Consider the following 20,777-nt stretch of genomic DNA (forward strand, 5'->3'; position numbering starts at 1 on the left):
ACTAGTAGAGAGAGCAGTAAGCAGGCTGCCCATTAAGGCTCGCCCCACTTCTGCTACTGGGGTGTGGTTCTGGTCTTGTGATTCCAACTGAGTGTTTCTCAAAGCCCCATCTTCGAGTTAGAGATGGACTCTGGCAACGTGGGGATCCCAGACTTTGACTTTGCTGGTTCTGGGTGGCTGGGCCCCTGGTAGCCACAGAGATAGGAAGCCACAGTTCAGACAAGATGCTGACAGCACCAATCCCCCAGACACACATCTTTATTCCTCTACCAGAAAGCACGTCAGCAGGTGGGCACAGGGCTCTGCTCCTGCCAAACCATCCTTCCAACTCTGTTTCTCTCTAAGGCCCCTCTAGAACCCGCCAGAGGGAAGGGAGGATGGGCAGGAGAGTAGGCTGCCAAACAGGGAGTTCATCTGTCTGCAAGGCAGGCTGAGGGGGCTTTGGTTACTGGGGGGGGGGGGGGGGCGGGGATCAGGACAGTGATGTGAATCTTGATTTACATATAAAATAATCACATTGCACACACTCAAGGAAGAGCGAAGTCACGCAGACAGACACTTGCTCTGGTTTCTGGGACACCTAGCTAGTTTTTGTCAAAGGGGCAACAGCAGTGTGAAGAAGAGGAACAACAACAGAAAAAAAATAAAACCAAGTAACACCCAAACCAGTTCATCTGCTAGATCCCCATGAGATGCTTTCTTTCAGTGGGGAGGTAGGGGTAGGCAGTCCCTCATGGAGCATCCATCCTAGCGACGTCTCTTTGACTCAAAGATGGATGGTGGGAGGAAAGAGAGAGAGGCGAAGAGTAACACCAGCAGTTCAGGTGATTCAGAATCACCCAGTCCGGCAGCAAGTGACACGGCCTCCCACCATGGGTAGCAGGACAAGCTGACACGGACCTAGGGATGTCTGGAGTCTCGGGCACCAGGGACCTGGACAGTCAAGCTGGCCTCTGCTTTACAGACCAGGTCACCCTGAGCCAACCTGAGCCGAGGCAGTGAGCCGAGAGGTGGGAATAGGCCTGAGCCCCGTCAGCTAGCCCAGGCTGCCTCCTAGGAAAGGGAGTCCTGGTCCAGCCCCTCCTCCTGCTTCTTGGGTTCCTATCTGTCTGTGATCCCTCAACCCCCTAGGGCCGGCACATATATAAACAGACACAGGCTCCCGCTCTCAGAAGTGGACTTGGTGGAGGCAGAGCCAAGTGGAAGGGGCTGCCCCTCCTCGTGGTCACAGCTGGGCCCAGATGGTCCCCTCTGAGTCCTCTTTCCCACAGCTGATCAGGCTCCAGACCCAAACTAAGCAAGAGGTCAGAGTCCGTAAGAAGGCCCTCGTGAGTCCTCCATCAGGGCAGAGGCACTAGTTACCAAGCAAACCAAGTGAGCAAAACGTCCAGCCTCCAAGCAGGGAAAAGGTTATAGAGCTGTGGGGGAATGTGTGGTGGCCCTGCAGCCAGCTCCGGCTTCTTAGCTGCCCCTCCTGGGCTCAACTTCTGGGCCAGAGCTGCAGGGAGGTATGGAAATGGAGACAGGAACCTGGGATTGGGCCTAGAGGTGGTCGTTCTTGTTTCAGGCCTGTTATGTCCAACAGGGTCCAGTAGACATGTGGCTGAGTGTGGTTGGCAGGGGTGGGAATGGGGACGAATGCTTGGACACTGTCAGTCTGATGGCCATACCGGAGACTCCTCTCGGATCCCAGGACTTACTTCGGGTCCTTTTTTTCTGGAGGAAAAAAAAAATGAGAAATCATATTAAGACGAAGTGTGAGATATGTAGGCTGCTCTTTTCAGCTCCCCTTTCAGCCTCTTACCCTTCATTTCTCCAGGGCCAGCCCCCACGTTCCATGGCCTGGGACCTTCCATACCTGGCCCATCCCTAGCCTCACTGAGTCCCAGCCCCAGGAATCCGGCTGCTCTCTATGTGTCCCCCAATACTCCCACAGAAAACGCTCATATTTCTTTGGAAAATGCCCCTGTCACTGTTAGGTTCATAAGCAGGGGATCCTCCCTGCCTCCTCCCTATCCCACGTGGTCTGATTTCAACTGAACACGCTCAAGCTGACCTTTACCTTTGCAGCCCATACAAGGACAGAGGCCCCACTCCAGTCTGTCCTGCTTAACTACCTCCTTCGGCATCACACAAATCCCCCAATCTGGCCCCATCATCCTTTCCGTGGCTTCACTGTCCTTAGATGAATTCTGGATCCGCCTTGGACTCTCCCAGATCCACTCCCTCTCAGCTTCTCCATCCCAGCCTACCGGCTTCCTGGCAGCCCCTCAGTCACACCTGAACAGCGCCAAGGGTGGGGAGAGAGGACCCCCCAGTCCCAGGGCTGACCCTACATCCACAATTCTCCCCAGGACACATCCTCGTAAATCACAGAGAAACCACAAGAGTCCAGCCTCAGTAAAACTTCCCTAAAAGGCCACTCAGCTGGCTTGGGAACGTAAAGGGTCCCCTCTCTCACCCCCGCCCTGTCCGGCTTTAGGAGGCCCAAGGGATTGTGGCCGCCTGCCGGCTCAAGGCAGAGCCGTCTGGACTTCCAGCAAGCACATGAGTCCCCAGGGCCAGCCACAGGTGCCCAGCCCAGGTCCCTCCTGAAGACCTGTGGTCACTCCCTTTCAAATCAAACTTCTCCGAGACCATGGTGGTCACCATTCCGGGTCAAGAAGGTTGGTAAAGGTATGGTTTGGGGCCCGTTCACTCTGGGTCAGGATTTGGTTTCTTCCTCAGGCCACCTTAGCATCCCTTTTGCTTCTATTCTAGAATCACTTCAGTATGTTTCTAGTTGTCAGAGTCCTCCCAGATGCTTACACACCTTTTGTGGTCCCCACTCCCTGAGAATAGCCAGGACCTTGTCTTGGCATTCTAGGCTTTCTGCGTCCTCTGGGCTCCCTTTCATACTCTGGGTACCAGCTCCATCACAGACACCTCAGCCTCTACCCTGCCAGATTCTACTCTGTCTATGGAATCTCATCTAGAATCTTCTAGCAGTTTCCCTTAGCTCCAACTGGGCGGCTCTCTAATCTCCCCCATCTAGCCCCCCCTCCCCCATTAGGCCCAGGAATCCAGTGTGGAATTGTATCCCAGACACAGGGTTTCCCCCAAGGGAATGAGAAATTTTAGCCATGGGGAGAAATTTTTCATCTTTAAATTTCCTCAAGAAAACACGCTGAACTCCTTGGCTGCTGTGGTCACCAGGGATGAGAGTTGTCTCTCAAGACAAAACAGCCTCCAGATGCTCATGTGTCTAGGGGGCAGGCTTCACAAGGGAGTTTGTGTGGTTGGGGCTGAGTATGGAGGGAGGGGTTTCCTGGAGACTCTCCTGTGCTGTCTGGTCACAGATGGCTTTCTTTCTTTCTTTCTTTCTTTCTTTCTTTCTTTTTCTTTCTTTCTTTCTTTCTTTCTTTCTTTCTTTCTTTTCTTTCCTTCCTTCCTTCCTTCCTTCTTTCTTTTCTTTCTTTCTTTCTTTCTTTCTTTCTTTCTTTCTTTCTTTCTTTCTTTCTTCTTCCTTCCTTCCTTCCTTCCTTCCTTCCTTCCTTCCTTCCTTCCTTCCTTCCTTCCTTTTTTCCTTTATTTTTGGTTTTTTGAAATAGGTTTCTCTGTGTAGTCCTGGCTGTCCTAGAACACACTCTGTTGGCGAGATTGGCCTCAAACTCAGAGATCCGCCTCCCTTTAGAATCTTTCAGAGAAAACCAAGATAAAACATTATGCAAATATTTTAGAGAAGAGACAAGCTTTCATTACACTGCCCAAATGGGTCTTGAACACTTGTTCAAGTGATGCTCTGGCTCAGTCTGGTGTACATGAATACAGACAGCTGCCACCACGTCTAGCTGATGTGGTCTACCTGGCACATGTGGTGTGGGGATGCTGGGATTAAATGAGTGTGCCACCCCTGCATAGACAGAGCTGGAATTCTGACATTCTAGTATCATACCTATTTCTTCAAGGCCTCTCCCAGGTCCACCCAGGGTGAGCCCGAAAGAACCATATATGGAGGGGCTGCCCTCAGCCCCACTCCTGGGCTCTTTGAGTGCAGCCGTTCCCTGTACGGAAATCTGAGAGGCCAGCTTCTCCAGAGAAGGAGGAACGGCTCATTGAGACCCTTTTAAAAAGACAATTGTTTTCAGTACCCAGTAGACTTGGTTAGCATGGGGGTATAGGGACCTTTATGGAATGACAGGCACGGCATTTATTTATAGCTTCCACTATTTCCTGGATCAGGGGTCACATTCCAGCTAGAAGTGGCCCCCAAAGTCCCAGCTGCCCAAAGTAAGTCTTAGCTGGTTGCTGGGCCCAACCTCTCCACAGCAGTCTAGCTTTCTTCTCTGCACCCAGCCCTGCTACTGTCCATCACTCCTGGATGAAGACAGACCCTCCCCTTGTTCCCACCCATGAGGTGACCCCAAGAAGCCAACCCGGTGTAGTATGGGGTCCTGGAAGTGGTCGGCGGCTGCCTACTCCAGGCCTGCACAATTGTCCTGAGAATACCTGGATAAAGACAGGCCAGTACAGGCAGGTCAGAGGTCAGGGCCAGGACTATAACAGCATCTTTTCCACATTATGTGTGTGTAAGGCGGTGGGGGTGGGGGTGGAGTGGGGGATTTACAGCAAGTGAGGACAGTGAGGCAGCATGGCCCTGAGCAGTGTTCCCAATAGGCCCAGTGCGAGACACCTCCCAGCAACACCTTGGGTTATAGCCACCAGGACCTTCATTTCATGATCCAAAAACAGCTCTCCTCCCATGCACCTTGTATCTACTGTAGCATGGGGTGGGGGTGGGGGAGCAGAGGCAGGCTGGAGAGAGCTGGTGAGGATGTGGAAGGGGCTGGGCCTCTCACTTACCATCCATGTGATTCCTGGACAGATACTTGAGGGCCTCGTCCAGCAAGATGACGGGCAGAGACATCTGGAGCACCACCCCCCACTGCCGGCCACTCAGTGGGGTCACCTGGAAAATGAGCTGGTGGGGGCAGGGAGACCTGGTTACAGGCTGCCAGCCGCGTATCTATGTCACCCACCTGGACTCCAATGGGCTCTTCATGGGCATGTCCTTGGAAGCCCTCCTGCCACACCTTACCCACTAGGTTTCCCCCAAGATAAAGTGCTCTCCTCTGCCCACCCAATCCTTCCTAGGCCCTGCCTAATGCTCAGGCCCAGGCAGTACCTTCAGTGAGAGGGCTCCACCTTTTCTGCCCCCTGAAGGTGGGGATCTATCTGGGGGATGATGGTTAGCTGTCATCTAGCTAGCCATCTCTCTGCTGTCTCTCTTGTGCTTCCATTAGAGAGGCCTAGGAAGGCCCAGCACCCAGTTGGAACCCCTAGTGTCCGAGGACTGCTCGATGTCTGTAACCCAAGAAACTAAGGGAGGAGGAGGAGGAGGCGTGGGAGCGACTCACAGGCAGGGGAGGCACCAGAAGGATGAGGAAGTGTAAGGCCATGGACATGACCACAGCCCCCAGCAGCCAAGGGTTCAGCCAGGGTGGCATGCGCAGCAGTGACTGGTTCTCTGAGACGCTACCAAAGGCACAGGGATTCACTGAGGACAGGTTGTCAGGCCATGGTGGTCCCACCCACCTCAGCAACCACCTCTCTCCCTAGGTTGTAGAACCAGCGTGGATATTTCTTCTGTACACCCCATTCACCCTAGAGGCCCATCTCAGGGCTTGGGTCCACTTTCTCTGTCCCTCAGATTCAGTCCTGGCCCTCCATTTCATCATACCCCAGGCCTTTCTCTCCTGGATCCCAATTCTGGCCACGGTGACTCTCAGAACCCATTATGGGCCTCTATGATCCGTAGACCTCAATCTTCAGTCTACTTAGATCTCAATCCTGGTCCCTTGTGACCTTAGACCCCAGTCTGTCTTGGACTCCTCTGACCCTTAATCCCTGCCCAGGACCCCTTTGCCCAGCTCACCTGTTGAGGGCGTTGCACATTTCAATGGTCACAAGCACAGATAAGGCCATGGTTGTGGGGAAGCGGGACTCAAAGACCTCACAGTCGATACCAGCAAAGAGTGGGTTGTCTTCAGAGCACTTCAGGAAGTTCCTCTGAAGACAAGGTGATAGGACCCAGGAGAACAGTTGTTACTGAGGTGCTGGACAGAGGAAAGGGAATCCTTGCCCCAACTTTGGACACAACGGGGAATGACTAGTGGGCACAGCACTGCCAGGGATGGATCAAAGAGTGACCATCCTGGGGTGGTTAGGTGTGGATCACAGGAGTAGCTGGCATTAGTCTGGGGAAGGCACTGGGAAGCCAAGGGGTTGGGGAAGGGCCCAGGCTGAGCCTCCTGGGTCTCTGAAGTGCAGGAGTTGGGGAGGGGGTGATCAAAAGAGACCTGGTAAATACACCAAAGCACGTCAAGATGGATCAACACAATTATGCTTAAATAGAACTGACCTCAGAAGTAGACAAAACCCACGTGTGCCCTCTTCAATGTCATTACGCAAGGTTCCATTCCTACCTCACTCCCTGCTCCCTGCTCCCTGCTTATGACATAGAGAATGAATTGCCAGGGCTCAGTCCTAACACACACTTCCTCTGTAATTAGCAAACTGTTAGCACCATAAGAAAGCCCGCCCCCCTCCATTCCAGGGAGCTTTCTTTCTGCTCACTGGCCTTGCTCAGGGTCTCCTGCAGCAAAATGCCAAACTGAGGATGTCTGGGAGGATCAACCTGTCCTCTCCCACACCATGGGGATAAGTGCAACCATTCATAACTGTTAGTCTACCTGGGTCTCCCACATTCCCACAAGAATAACTCCATTCTTAGAAGTCTCCTCCGAACCTGAAGATCTTTAAGGCCAGGGCTTAGTAACAGGCATTGTACCGTAGAGATAAATTCTCCAAGAGAGGTCTGTCTAGGGACAGATGGTCTGACCTAGCAGTAAATACAGTATTACTGTGCATGAGCCTCTGCTGTCACACAGGAGAAAAACTATTGACAACTATGACTTGCCTAGATCCCTCCTAAAAGCTGAGATCACATGCATGTGTCCCCCACACTCAGTTTACAGAGTGCTGTCAACCCAGAGTGTCAAACATGTTAGGTAAACAATCTACAACTGAGCTATGCAAGCCCAGCTTTGGAAACTGAGTTGGACCCTTTATGGGGTCACATGAGTATGGGTGTGGTTGTTAATTTTAACTGTCAACTTGACAAAACTTAGAATCCCCTTGAGGGAGTCTGTAGACCAGGTTGGCTTGTGGATATGTCTGTGGGGCACTGACTTGATTATGTTAATTAATGTGGGGAGCCCCAGCCTGAAACCAGGCAACAGCAATTCCTGGTTCTGGGTCCTAGACCATATAAAAGCAGAGAAAGTGAGCGCCTCCAGCTCATTAGTGTGCACTTCACTTTCCTCTTTAATGGTGAAAAGATATGGATACCAAAGACATGGGTTTTGTTGCTGGTTCTGATTTTTAAATAAATGTATAATTTTATGTCTTGGGTGTTTTGCCTGCATGCATGTCTGTGCACCGTGAGTGCCTAATCCCTCAGAGGCCATCAGATCCCCTGGAACTGGAGTTACAGACCGTTGTGAGCTGTTACACATTCACTGAGACTCTGACCCAGGCCTCTGCAAGAGCAATCAGTGTTCTTAACTGCTGAGCCATCTCTCCAGTCCATTTTTGTTTTTGTTTTGAGACAGGGTCTCATTATGTATCTCTGTCTGGCCTACAGCTTGCTATGTAGACTAGACTAGCCTTGAACTCACAGGAATCCACCTGCCTCTACCTCCTGGGTGCTGGGATTAAGGTCCCAGCTGGTAGAATTGTTCTAAAATATATTCCTTATGATACATTATTAATAAGTAATTGACTTGTGTATGTATTTTAATACTTATATAATTGAGGTCATATAAAAATTTCTTGGGTGAGAATGGGCTGCAAATAGAAAAAGTTTAAGAAGTCATGAAACAGGGGCCTGGAGAGATATCTTGGTGGCTAAGAGCACTTGCTGCTCTTCAGAGACCCTAGATTCGATTCCTAGCATCCACATGGTAGTTTACAACCATAACTGACTCCCTCTTCTGGTCTTTGCAGGCACCAGGGACACATGTGGTATACAGACAGACATGCAAGCAACCAAAACACTCCTACACATAAAATTAAAAACAAATAATGCCGGGCAGTGGTGGAGCACACCTTTAATCCCAGCACTCGGGAGGTAGAGGAGGCAGATCTCTGTGAGTCCGAGGCCAGCCTGGGCTACAGATCGAGTTCCAGGACTTCCAGGGCTACATAGAGAAACCCTGTCACAAAAAACCAACCCTCACCCACACCCCACCCCAGCCTCAAAATAAAAAAACAAACAAACACTTTTTAAAAAGTCATGAATCAGAGTGTTCTCTTTCAGGAGCTTCCGCAAGGATCCCTCTCTTGAAATTTGACAACTTGAGGCTATAAAATGGCAGAGACAGGCGGATCCCTGGAGCTCAGTGGCCGGCTAGCTTAGCTGAATCTATGTATCTGTGAGCTCCAGGTTCAGTGAGAGACCTTGTCTCAAAAAAATAGGGTTGAGAGGAATCGAGGAAGACACCCAATGTCAACCTCTGGCCTCTACATACATGTGCACATGTACCAGAGAGAGAGAGAGAGAGAGAGAGAGAGAGAGAGAGAGAGAGAGAGAGAGAGAGAGAGAGAGAGAGAGAGAGAGGAGAGAGACAGAAACAGAGAGAGACAGAAACAGAGAGAGACAGAAACAGAGAGAGGGAGGGAGACACCAGTGACTCTAGCCTAAAGTTCCACCTAAACCTCCCACTAAAGCACTTCCCACCCTGAATAGGATTCCCCGTTTCCACGGCCCCTCCCCAAGACTGCCAGTTCTTTATAGAGACCCCCTGACCATCAATCCCATCGCCTCAGTAATTTGTGCCCAGGCCACAGTGAGTGTCTGGTGGCTGAATGAGAAAAGGAATGACCTAAGGAGAGTTGAGAAGAAGACATCACATCAGGCTGACTAGGTTTAAGGAGATGGCTAAAGTGACTCCTAGGTCTCAGCTTGAGTGACCAGGCAGACAGTGTATCTGAGATGAAATAGAGGAGAGAGATCAGTGTGGAGGGAGGCATGGTGTGGCCTTATGGTTTGCAGGGGACCTATGAAAACTACAGAGGAGGTAAACAGCATTTATGGGGTGGGATCTCAGAAGAGAGGAAGGAAATCCCTGGAGAGCTGGGATCCTTGGCCTAAAGTAGTAGTTCTCAACCTGCAGGTCATGACCCCTGGCCGAACAACTCTTTCAAAGGGACCATCTGCATATCAGATATTTACATTATGACTCATAAGAGTAGCAAAATTAAAGTTATAAAGTGGCAACAAAAACAATTTTATGGTTGGGGGTCACCACAACTCCAAGAATGGTATTAAGGTGTCGTAGCATTAGGAAGGTCGAGAACCACTGGTCTAAAGGATGGATGTAGACACAGGGATGGGTGGAGGCACAGTCCCATGCTCTAATCCAAAGCTATCATGGGAACCAGAGGTGCTGAGGTGATCAAGGATGATCCCTGGCTGAGGACAGAAGGAAGGGATATTAGCCTTCGAAGGAGGATGGGCTATGCGCTGTCGGTATTGTGGTGAACTGGAAGAGATGGTCTCTGGGCTTGAGTGCTGCAGTGCCAGAACATGGCCCTGGGGCTACCTCCTCTCCAATAATGCAGGTGGCATCCATCAAGGAAGGGCCCCACCTCCCTCAGCTACCCTTGTCCACTGTTCTGTGATATTTGCTTGAAGCTAAGGGCCAGAAGGACAGACAGCAGCTGAGAGATGGTCTGGCTTGTTTCCAGAGTTGAACTAAGCTAAGGTTGTTCCACACTGTGCTGTGTAGTGTTTCCTTGAGCTGGGGGCTGTACTGGCCCCTGTGGGCTTCCAGGGCCAACCAAGCTACCTCCCTGGAGGATGGTATTCACACCTGGGGATGGGAAAGGACAGCTGCAGGTCAGCCACGGAGGCTGAGTCTCTCTGGAACTCCCTCAACCTTCATCTATAAGCCCACCTGCCTGACTTCTACTTGCTCACCAGCTGATAGAAGGTGACTTGAGGTCCCTCAGCGTCATACAGGAACCACCAGGTGGCGGCAGCCACCGTAGCCAGGCCTACATACACTGTGGGCAGAGGAAGGGGAGACATTGCAGGCAGCAGCTGAGGTTCTTAGCCATCCCTTTCCCCTTCCCAACCATCCCCCGAGTTTCCCCCTCCCTCCGTAAGCCATGGCCTACTAACATCTACTCTGTGCCAATGGTGCCCCTGAGTGGCAACCTCATCTGCCACACTCTTAGGCACAGTAATTGGTCTAAATTTGCACTAATAAAAACAGGCCTGAGATTTTTTATAAAAATAAACCCTAAATCTCCCTGGGCTGTGGAGATGACTCGGTGGACATAAGCATGAAGATCTGAACTTGGATCACCCAATGTAAAGGCTGGATGTGGCCGTGTATGCCTGCAATCCCAGCACATGGGGTTTGTAGGGAGACAGACAGAGGATCACTGGAGCTTACTGGCCAGTCAGTCTATCCAGCACCTCCCCGCCCCCCCCAAAAGGCAAGCTCCAGGTTAGTGAGAGACCCTATCTGAAGGGAATCGGCAGAGTGACAGACCAGCCATACCCTGTCTTTTCAGTCACACGAGCCCACAGAATCTGTTAGCAGAAGCTGGTTGGGTGGCACTGTCTGCAGTCCGCAAACCTAGGATGCTCCTGAGGGCTGGAGCCCTGCTCACCTCCAATAGCCAAATACCGGAAAAAAAGCCAGCCGCTGATGAGAGCCTCACGGGGGTTCCGAGGCAGCTTCTCCATGATGTCCAGATCTGGTGGGTTGAAGCCAAGTGCTGTGGCAGGGAGGCCATCTGTCACCAGGTTCACCCAGAGCAGTTGCACGGGGATCAGGGCTTCGGGCAGGCCCAGAATTGCTGTGAGGAAGATACTAAAACCAGAGTCATGGGCTCTAGCCTGAGCAGGCCAGCCATCAGCAGAGGGTCCAGCTCCACCTCTCACCCCAGGCTGGAGGAGGGGCCCTCCACAGCTTCCTCTGCAGCCCAATAGTGATGTGAGTATACTGGGTACATTTGTCCTTTAGGTATAACAAGGACAGTTGGGTGTGTGCACACATACCACATGCCAAAGCATCAGACATGTGCAAACACCTGACACCTGTCACACAATCACATAAACACACAAATACAAACAATCACCCATGTGCTGGCCCCAAAGTGCAATGGTGAAGAATCCACATGCATTGAGTACATACGAGCTCATAGCATCCAACAGGCATCTCTCCCATGCAAACAGAAATGTGAACATATGCACACTCTGGTATACATTCTGTTTGTGTTTATGTCCAATGATGCTTAAAAGCACACATGCATTCCTAAGCATAGACCTCTCACCTGAACATACTATACATACACACACAGATCAATGCATGCATACATGTAGACACCCTGTTGCCCTGTGGTGAAGCTGCTTCTCCGGTCTTATGGGTCTCAAGGTTGAGAAGTGATGAAGAGGGAAGACCATGGCTGGAGGAGGGGTAGAGGATGCTGGAGTGTACCACAATCTGGGAGTAGCCTTCTCAGGGACAGAGAGTTGTTCGGTACAGGGGCTTGAGAGGAGGGCGCATGGAGCCTCACCAGACAACCTCGCCAACATTGGAGGAGATGAGGTAGCGGATGAATTGCTTCATGTTGTTGTAGATGGCCCGGCCCTCCTCCACTGCGGCCACAATGGAGGCAAAGTTGTCATCGGACAGTACCATCTCTGCTGCTGACTTGGCCACAGCGGTGCCTGAGCCCATGGCGATGCCAATCTCTGCCTTCTTCAGGGCTGGTGCATCATTCACCCCATCGCCAGTCTGTGGGCCGGGCCAGGTAAGACATACCTGAGAAACTTGTCCCTTGTCCTCTTATCCCAAGCAATCCTACTGTTAGGGGATGTCCCCAAGGACTAAGACAGATAGACAGAAGAAATGGTGGGGTCAAGAATGAGCTTAGAGAGCCAGTCTGTAGTCTCAGCCACTCATAAAACAGAAGCCGGAGGATTACAAGTTCAAGACCAGCCTTGGTAACTTATGGAAACCTGTCTCGAAATGAAAGTGAAAAAAGGGCAGGGGATGTGGCTCAGTGATAGAGTGAGGGCCCTGAGTTCTTCTATCCCCTGTATCCCTACCCCCCCCACTCAAGTGCGCATGTGTGTGTGTGTGTGTGTGTGTGTGTGTGTGCGTGTGTGTGTGTGTGTGTGTGTGTGAAAGGAAGGAAGGAAGGAAGGGAGGGAGGGAGGGAAGGAGGGAGGGAGGGAGGGAAAGAAGGAAGGAAGGAAGGAAGGAAGGAAGGAAAAATAAGCATGATCTTATACATTGGTTCAAAGACGAGATTAGAGAAGACAAGGGATGTGGGCTAGGGTGAAATTGGACAAGACCAAGCCTAAGTCCCGAGAAGATGATGAGGCAGCGACAGAGATGAGGTGGACCCACACTGAGGACGAGCATGAAATTCAGGTTGGATATGGAGTAGACATCAAACTGAGATTAGAGAGAAAGTTGACATCAATTCAGAGATGACGTCATGGTTGTGGCCCAAGTCAAGGGCCGGGTACATACTAGAGTCAAGGTGAGCACAGAATCTAGATAGGACTCAGGCTGAAGGTAAACAACACAAACTAAAGTAGAGGTCAGAGTCAACGTTATCGTCCTCATGATCAGTGACATCATAGCCAAGTTTGGAGTTGTAAGGTCAGGATTGGAGACCAGGTTAAAATTGAAATCAGCGTAAAGGTGAACATTGAACAGTGTTGGGGAATCAGAGTCAATGTCTGCGATCAGTTCTAGACCGGGTCAAGGCTTAAACGCATATCAGAATTGAGCCCAATGTAAACAAATAAGAGGGTCAAGGGGGGTTAGCCTCAATGGTAAAGTATGTGATTAACAAAACAAGTTGGAGATCAAGGTCAGTGTAAAAGTCGAAGGTGAGGGCAAGAACAGGGTTACAGCTGTAATCAATTTAAGCAGCTCCCAGGCTCTACTCTCCCACCCCCCAGCAGCCTCACCATGGCAGTGATCTCGTTAAAGGACTGTAGGTTCTCCACGATGCGAGACTTATGGGCGGGCTCCACCCGCGCAAAGCAGCGGGCCGTGCGGCAAGCGTGGCGCTGCTGCTCTGGGCTGAGGTCATCAAATTCACGGCCTGTGTAGGCCTTGCCCAGCACGTCCTCTGTGTCCCCAAAGATGCCAAGTCGACGGCAGATGGCCACAGCTGTGCCTTTGTTGTCTCCTGTGATCATGACGACCCGAATGCCCGCCCGGGAGCAGCGTGTGATACAGGCAGCCACCTCCGGTCTCGGTGGGTCTAACATGCCCACACAGCCCACGAAGGTCAGGTCTGTCTGTAGGGTAGGGACAGAGGCAAGCACAGCCTGAGTCTATCCTTGACCTGGTTTGTTCCCAGCCACTGCAAGAAGAACCTGGCTCTCAGCACCCACCTCGTACTGTACAAACTGACTGCAGTCATCCAATCGCATGTCCTCCTTCCTTGGGGGCGTGTCCTTGGTGGCCAAGGCTAAGCAGCGCAGTGTGTCAGAGCCTGAGCCCCAATCCCGGATCTTGGCCAGAATGTGTTCTCTGGAGGTGGTGTTCAGGGGTACTGTTCGGCTCCCCACTCGGACTAAGCTACAGCGCTCAATTACACTCTCGGGAGCTCCCTGTAGAGGGAAGGGGAGGAGTCAACTCTACCAGCCAGGACCCTGGCCCTCCTTGCTGCTGGGTAGAGGAAAGTGCAAGCCTCTATGGAGAAAGGCCAACCAAGAGCTCAGACAGAAGGAAAGAGCCTTTCTTTGTAAGCTCAGAGGGGGAACCTGGTGGGCCTCACTATGAGAAAACCTGAAGGGATGGGCAGGTGAGGTCACAGACACCCACTGGGTGGCCCCTGCCTCTACCAGCCCCCAACTGAGAAGGCTTGCTGCAACATTTGGAGGTCTGATTGGGATCTCCATCTCCCATGGGGACCCGTGTCCCTCCCTGCTTGCCTGGTACCACTGGAATCCCCATTTTATAAGGGCTCTGCAGTAGCAGATAGGCATGCTGAGCCCCACCAGGGAGGGCACTAGAAAGAGAGGCATGCGGTGTGGCAGGTGTGGCCCCGGCAAGGCGGCTTTTGGTGGAGGGGTGACTGACTCATTTCATCAGGGTCTCACCTGGGCCTAGGACTGGTTTCTGGCTAGGGCATCAGTGGCAGGCATCTTCCTCTCCCTTAGCCTAAAACCCCAGGGGCTGCCTTCTCTAAGAGGCCAGGATTCCCAGGATGGAAGTGCTGTCATTTCATAGGCACTAAGATCTCCACTGTGGGATAAAGCTAGGGATGGGATCCCTGGAGAGCTGGGACCAGAGCTGCTCCTTTCCCTCCCCAGGTTTCAGCTTCCAAAAAAAAGGAGCACCGCTGGGCGGTGGTGGCGCACGCCTTTAATCCCAGCACTTGGGAGGCAGAGGCAGGCAGATCTCTGTGAGTTCAAGGCCAGCCTGGTCTCCAAAGCGAGTTTCAGGACAGGCGCAAAGCTACACAGAGAAACCCTGTCTCGAAAAACCAAAAAAAAAAAAAAAAAAAAAAAGGAGCACCAACCACATCACCACCAGTGATCCGAGGCACAGGGCTTCTGAGAGCTTTTAGCCCAACTTTGTCATGCCCATGGGGTGCCCAAGACCACAGAGGAGCACCGATGACCCCAGAGTCCTGTGACAAGACAGTAACCCTCGGGCCAGAGCTAGGGACCATGGTCCCTTAACTGCTGCTGCTGCTGCTGTCAGTGTCCTATTGGGTGTTGACCAACCTCATTCCAGAGCCATGGCTTTGACAATGGGCCTCCCAGCTCCCTGGGCCTCCCTACTACTGCAGTCTGTGGGGCTTTTATTTGTTTTTTTTGTTCATCTGTTTTTCTTCTTTTTTCTTTTCTTTTCCCTCTCTTTCTTTCTTTCTTTCTTTCTTTCTTTCTTTCTTTCTTTCTTTCTTCCTTCCTTCCTTCCTTCCTTTCTTTTCTTTCTTTTTTTTTTTTTTGAGATAGGGTCTCATATAGCCCAGACTCATGAACCCAAACTCACTTATGTAGCAGATCCTCCCACCTCTACTTCCTCAAGAGCTGAGACTATAAGCATATGCCATTATACCTGGTTTTTGTCATTCTAGGGAACAAACTTACGGCCTCTTGTACTCTAGGCAAACACCCTACTAACTGAGCTAAACTCCCCCTGGTGTTCTAGAGACTGGAGACCGGATTGCTCCCTACCCGCCCCCCCGCCCACCCCCCCATCCCCCCATCCCAGAAATAACCCCAGGCCTCACAGGCAGGCCCCCACCTTCACGAACATCTTGCTGCCCTGGGCCTTGGGGTCAGAACGAGTAGGTGTGCAGTACACAGACATGGACTTCCGGTCCCGGGAGAACTCGAGGGTGAACTCCTTCCGCATGAGTTCCTTGATGACCTGCAGGGTCCAGGTAGGTCAGGGCACGAAGGACAGAGTTCGCAACTCTTGCCTGCTCCTCACTAGCCACTCGGGAGGAGATTCTTGTTCCTTGAGGCCTGCTAATCTATACTCCTCTGACTCTGGCATTCAAGGTTCCCACCTTCTTCTCCCAAGATGTATTCATTTCCCATCTGGAAGCCTGTGCCTACACTCAGCCTTTTCCTCTCTCTGCTCCACAGATACATCTTGCAAGCTTGAGGTCCTCCCCTCTTTCTTGAAGCCCACCCCCCAAGCCTACGCTTTTGTCTTCCCCATCTGCAGATACTCCAGAACTCCTGGCTGTGCGGCCAAGGCTATAAGCCCCGTTCTACTCACCGAGTTGCAGGCGCCAGCGCGCTCCACCCGGGACAATGCGGCCAGGTCCGTGTCAAACACATTCATCTTCTCTACCAGGCAAGTCAGGGCTGTCTCCGTGGCCTCTCCTACCTTCTCGTACACGCCCTTGGCCTGGGGGAGGGGGCAGTCACAGTGCATAGGGAGTGAGGGCCTTCTGCTGTCTTTATTGATTACTTTTGAGACAGGATCCTGCTATGAGCCCAGGGTGGCCTCAGATTCACAACTGACCCTCCTGCCTCAGCCTCCTAAGTGCTGGGATTATAGGAGTACTTCAGCACACAAGGCTTCCGGGTTCTTCTTGGCTGAGCCTCAACCCTGCTCCTTCACCACATAGGGCTCCCTGACTCCTGTGTTGTTATCTGTCTATGCTACTGTACATACAGAGCATCTTTGGGGGAGGCAATGTAGTCACACGGGTCCCCTGTTCAAAACCCTCTGGTGGCTCTCTGCTTGCCCTTGGCTTGGCAGGAGAGCTGACTTGGTTTGGCTAAGGGTTCCTGGAAGACTGGGGTATCCTCCAGTATGTTCCATTCCCTGCTTCAGTCACACGAAGAGCAGAATTCAATGTGTGTCAAATCTAGCTTTTGCAGGATGAGCCTTTCCCACGTCATGCCTTCGGCTTTAAATGTCCACACTTGTCCTGTCCCCCACCCAGTGTCTTCCCAAAGCATCCCTGGCCTGCTAGCTTCTTACATGGCAGTCTCTCCGGGGGCAAGGTTACACAAACAATCTGAGCAGAATGAGGAGGAGGGTTGGAAGGGAGGGTGTACGTGGTACAGGGTGTACCATGCTCCTGGAGTGTGGCCCTCTGAAGCAGCAAGGAACACCAACCTCAAACAATGAGACTCGGGACAAAGGAAAAGGGTCTGTCCTCAGAAATGAAACCTAGGGAGGTCACGGAAAGGAGGGGGGCCCACCTCATTGTAGTCCAGTGCTGAATCATTGCAAAGGGCACAGATGGTCGCTAGCTCCACAAGCCCATCAAACTGCCCACAACGCACAGGCTGCTCCCCTTGTCGCCTGCAGAGAGAAAGTGGTCAGCCCAGAGCCTGGCCCTGCCCCTGAGAGGCGTCCTGCATTGACCCCTCCCCCAGGAAAGCACTCCCACGGACCCCTGTGGTGTCCCACGGAGCTCCACCCACTTGACCCCACAATACCCTTGCTCCCACACTCACACTTCGCCCTCTGGGGTATATGTGGTACCCGAGATGGTGAATTCATGCAAACGACAGGAGCCTGCCTCTGCTTCAGCTACCACGAACATCTGTGAGCACAAGGGCGGGTTCAGGCTGCTGGATGGCTTCCTTTCTCCCTGCCATCAGCTTACAAAGAGTCTGCCCCAGGAGGATGTTTGAGGCACCCTCCCCGAGAGTCACTGAAGGGCCTTCCTTCCCCCTTCACTAGAGTGAAGAAGTGAGCCCAGGCTAGGTCCAGGCTAGGCACCTGGAGACTCTGCTCTGTCCAGTGGCATCTGGCTCTCACTGGCCATTGCTCAGGACTCCTGAGGGTTCTGTAGCCCATCTTTCAGTGCCTGAGATGTCTGCCAACATGACAGGGCCCTGAGTTGAGCAGGATACCTGGGCCCTTGTTCATCTCTCTGTGTGACCCCTTTCAAGCATGCAAGCCTCAGTTTCTCTACTGGTAACATAGGGAGAAAGTGAGCCCAGAGCCCAATGGCGAGGGTTGAATTCTCTGTCTTCAAGGAAGAAACCCATATCTTGTGCTGAGGCAGTTCCCTCCAACCCACAGGTGACCCTAGAGAATGAGCTTCTGCTCTCAGGGCCTGCTGGGTCATCCAGCCCCTACCTGCACTCTCCCCTACCAGGGCGGCCCATTTCCTAGTCCATCAGCCCACTGAGAGAGACTTCTTACAGCTCATTCTTGAGCCAGTGGCCAGTCTAGCATCCCGAAGGTACTCTGAACTAGCTCTTCCTTCTTGTCCTTTCTGTTCTTGGGGTAGTCTTCCAATGAGCATAGTCCATTACCCAGCATGCTCAGCCACCGCCACTTCCTCACACCACGTTTTTCAAATCTTTAGTTAGGAAACACTGAACAGATACAATCTCGCTAGGGATTGTACCAAGTCAGAGGATGCAGGACAGCAGAGCTTGCCCATGCCTCTCCCCTGCATCAGACTCTGAAGCACTTCCAGGGGGCTGTAAGGTCTCAAGAGCCCTAAGCCAGCTCCTAGGGCCTACTAGGCAGACTGTGGGAGCAGAGGTGAAAGGGGCATGGCAGGTGCCTGAGGTATGAAACCCACAACTGTCACCATCTCCCCAGCGACCTCTCTGCCAAGGCAGAATGGGCCCTCGTCCCTTGGAATTCCAGCCAGAATCCCTGGCACATGCAGACAGTGGACCCAGGATATGGGATCAAGTGCCCTAGAATGAATAATTGCTGCCCTAGCCTTTCCCAGGTCACTGAAGCTAGCGTATCTGGTGACAGGCGTCAGGTGAACAGTCAGGACAGAGCAGGACAGAACTTGGGTCCAATGACATGGGGACTGCACTTGACCCTCTCTTGGATCCCTTAAGGTAGTTACTGGCAGGGCTCACACCCAGCTTTCCGATGAGGAGACTAAGGTCCACAGACTGGAAACAGCCTGCCCAGGACACTGAATGACACTGGGCCCCAGTGATGTATATCTAGACAGGCACTGATGCAGCCTGCTTTACACACGGAAGACCTCAGTCTGCTGCTCCCCACTGCCAACTGGGAGACAGAGCACAGGTTCTCCATTCCTTACCGAAAAGGAGGCCAGGGAGCCAACCCAGCCGCCCAGCATCACCTAACACCAGCGGGTCCCAACCCAGCTGCCACTCACCCTGCAGACAGACATCTGATTGGTGGTGAGCGTCCCTGTCTTGTCAGAGCAGATGACTGAGGTGCAGCCCAGGGTCTCCACAGAGGGCAGGCTCCGCACAATGGCATTCTTGCGTGCCATTCGCCTTGTGCCCAGTGCCAGGCATGTAGTGATGACTGCTGGGAGGCCCTCGGGAATAGCAGCCACAGCCAGGGCCACAGCAATCTTGAAGTAGTAGACTGCACCACGGAGCCAGGATCCACCGTGGGCTGGGTCAGCAAAGTGGCCGATGTTGATGACCCACACAGCCACACAGATCACAGAGATGGCATGGGACAGCTGCCTCCCAAACTCATCCAGCTTGCGCTGCAGTGGCGTCCTCTCAGGTTCCACAGCCGCCATCTGGCTCCGAATCTTGCCCAGCTCTGTGTGCAGGCCTGTGGCCACGGCCACACCCAGGGCTTTGCCTGATGCAATATTGGTGCCCTAGCCAGAGAAGGACAAGGAAGTGCAGCTCAGTCTCTGGCCAGGGCCGGGAATCCCTGACTCCAAGCCAGAAGAGGCTCTTTTGTGTGGCCAGTGTTTCCAGACTTACCTAGTCTGGTATTTATTGGATTGTTGCTCTATGAAGGCAGGGATTTAGAGGGTCACCACATGTCCTGTGCCTAGCATAGTGCTTCAGGACTGATATCAGCCGCATGTCTCAAGTCCAACCCATAAACCCCATCAAAACAGGACTCATAAACAGCCACTATGGCCACACAGGAAGGAGTGTGGCTGACAACGATCTCAGGCAAGTAGTTTGTACATATTTACTGAATCCACAAAAACCTGAGACTTGGCACTCCCATTCCCAAGGCCCTGGGGCAAAAGACCCAACTCCTAGTGTAGAGGACAGGTGGCCTCATACCCCAATGTCCTGGTCTGCAAAATGCCCCCACAGACCCAAGATGCAGTCTCCATAGAGGCTGCCTGGTGCCCCTTCGGATGGGTGTGGAGGGGAGCTGGTAGAACATGGGTGTTACTGGCAGCTCTGCCTCTCCTTCACCCAGAGCAATGTAACTGCGCCCCCGCTAGCTGCGCCCCCAAACTAAGGCAAAGGCCCACAGCAAGCCACCTCCCTTCCATGGGTGACATGCTTCCCTCCCCACCCCAAGCATCTCATCTGCCCATGCACTCAGGCAGGGCTCTCTGCAGAAGCTCCGAGGACCCATGGCATTCTCCGTTCCCGTTCACTTCCAGGGAGGCTCTTCAGCCGCCTCTGCCTGGGTGTGCTGGGGCATGGTCTAGCTGAAATGCAGCTAGCCCTATCCCTTCTGTACCCTCTCCTGCCTCCCATCTTCCATTGAGTGACCCAAGGCAAGCTTTGTACCTCTCTAGCTAGAAGCACAGTATCCTAGCAGGAAAGAGAAATCCTTAAGACCCGGATGTCTGAACTTACATCTCAACTCTACTGCTTATTCACTATGACCTTGGACAATTGACTTAACCTCTCCTAGCCTGTTTCCTAACATAGATAACAAGATATGGACAACCTTATTCAACGGCTTGTTGTGTGGATTAAATAAACTATCAAGTTTAAAGGGCTTAGACCAATGCCAAGCAGGCAGTCCTCAATAAACACAAGCTATTATAATTACTAAAAATTTGCGTGTATTATTGGTAACCAAAAGATCCATTCCTATAGGACTCTGAAAATGTTTTTAAAAAATTTACATGCCAGGAGTTGTGGTACATGCCTTAATCCCAGCACTCAAGAGGCAAAGGCAGGTGGCTTTCTGAGTTAAAAAGCCAGCCTGGCGCCGGGCGGTGGTGGCGCACGCCTTTAATCCCAGCACTCGGGAGGCAGAGCCAGGCGGATCTCTGTGAGTTCGAGGCCAGCCTGGGCTACCAAGTGAGTCCCAGGAAAGGCGCAAAGCTACACAGAGAGACCCTGTCTCGACAAACCAAAAAAAAAAAAAAAAAGCCAGCCTGGCTTACATAGGGAGTTCCAGGCTAGCCAGTGCTACACAGTGAGACCCTGTCTCAAAAAACTAAATAAAAATACATTTTAAAAAATGACAGACAATAAAGTTTTTTATTACACTTTTGTGTGGGGGGTGGTGGTGGCGGTGGCGGTGGTGGCGGTGGCG

The 20,777-nt window shown here is 52.2% G+C and overlaps 1 protein-coding gene across 2 annotated transcripts in view; it reads right to left on the reverse strand.

The window, feature by feature from the left end:
* Positions 1–240: 240 nt before the first annotated feature.
* Positions 241–20,777, reverse strand: part of Atp2a3 (ATPase sarcoplasmic/endoplasmic reticulum Ca2+ transporting 3) — a 32,099-nt gene continuing 11,562 nt past the window's right edge. Inside the window, exons 8-22 of one of the 2 annotated variants that reach the window (XM_052757843.1) lie at positions 18,667–19,131; positions 17,018–17,106; positions 16,760–16,862; positions 15,822–15,953; positions 15,339–15,464; positions 13,475–13,693; positions 13,043–13,378; positions 11,632–11,852; positions 10,723–10,925; positions 10,022–10,107; positions 5,915–6,048; positions 5,397–5,514; positions 4,843–4,960; positions 4,416–4,488; positions 241–1,716 (exon numbers count right to left, since the gene is read on the reverse strand). In XM_052757843.1, the coding sequence (XP_052613803.1) occupies positions 1,653–1,716; positions 4,416–4,488; positions 4,843–4,960; positions 5,397–5,514; positions 5,915–6,048; positions 10,022–10,107; positions 10,723–10,925; positions 11,632–11,852; positions 13,043–13,378; positions 13,475–13,693; positions 15,339–15,464; positions 15,822–15,953; positions 16,760–16,862; positions 17,018–17,106; positions 18,667–19,131 (2,487 nt within the window). In that variant the 3' untranslated portion in view covers positions 241–1,652. The remainder of the gene's footprint in view (positions 1,717–4,415; positions 4,489–4,842; positions 4,961–5,396; positions 5,515–5,914; positions 6,049–10,021; positions 10,108–10,722; positions 10,926–11,631; positions 11,853–13,042; positions 13,379–13,474; positions 13,694–15,338; positions 15,465–15,821; positions 15,954–16,759; positions 16,863–17,017; positions 17,107–18,666; positions 19,132–20,777) is intronic. The other variant, XM_052757844.1, reaches the window with a different exon arrangement.

This window comes from Peromyscus californicus, unplaced genomic scaffold (genome assembly GCF_007827085.1).
Source record: "Peromyscus californicus insignis strain IS unplaced genomic scaffold, ASM782708v3 Scaffold_3__1_contigs__length_106647218, whole genome shotgun sequence".
Taxonomy (NCBI): domain Eukaryota; kingdom Metazoa; phylum Chordata; class Mammalia; order Rodentia; family Cricetidae; genus Peromyscus; species Peromyscus californicus.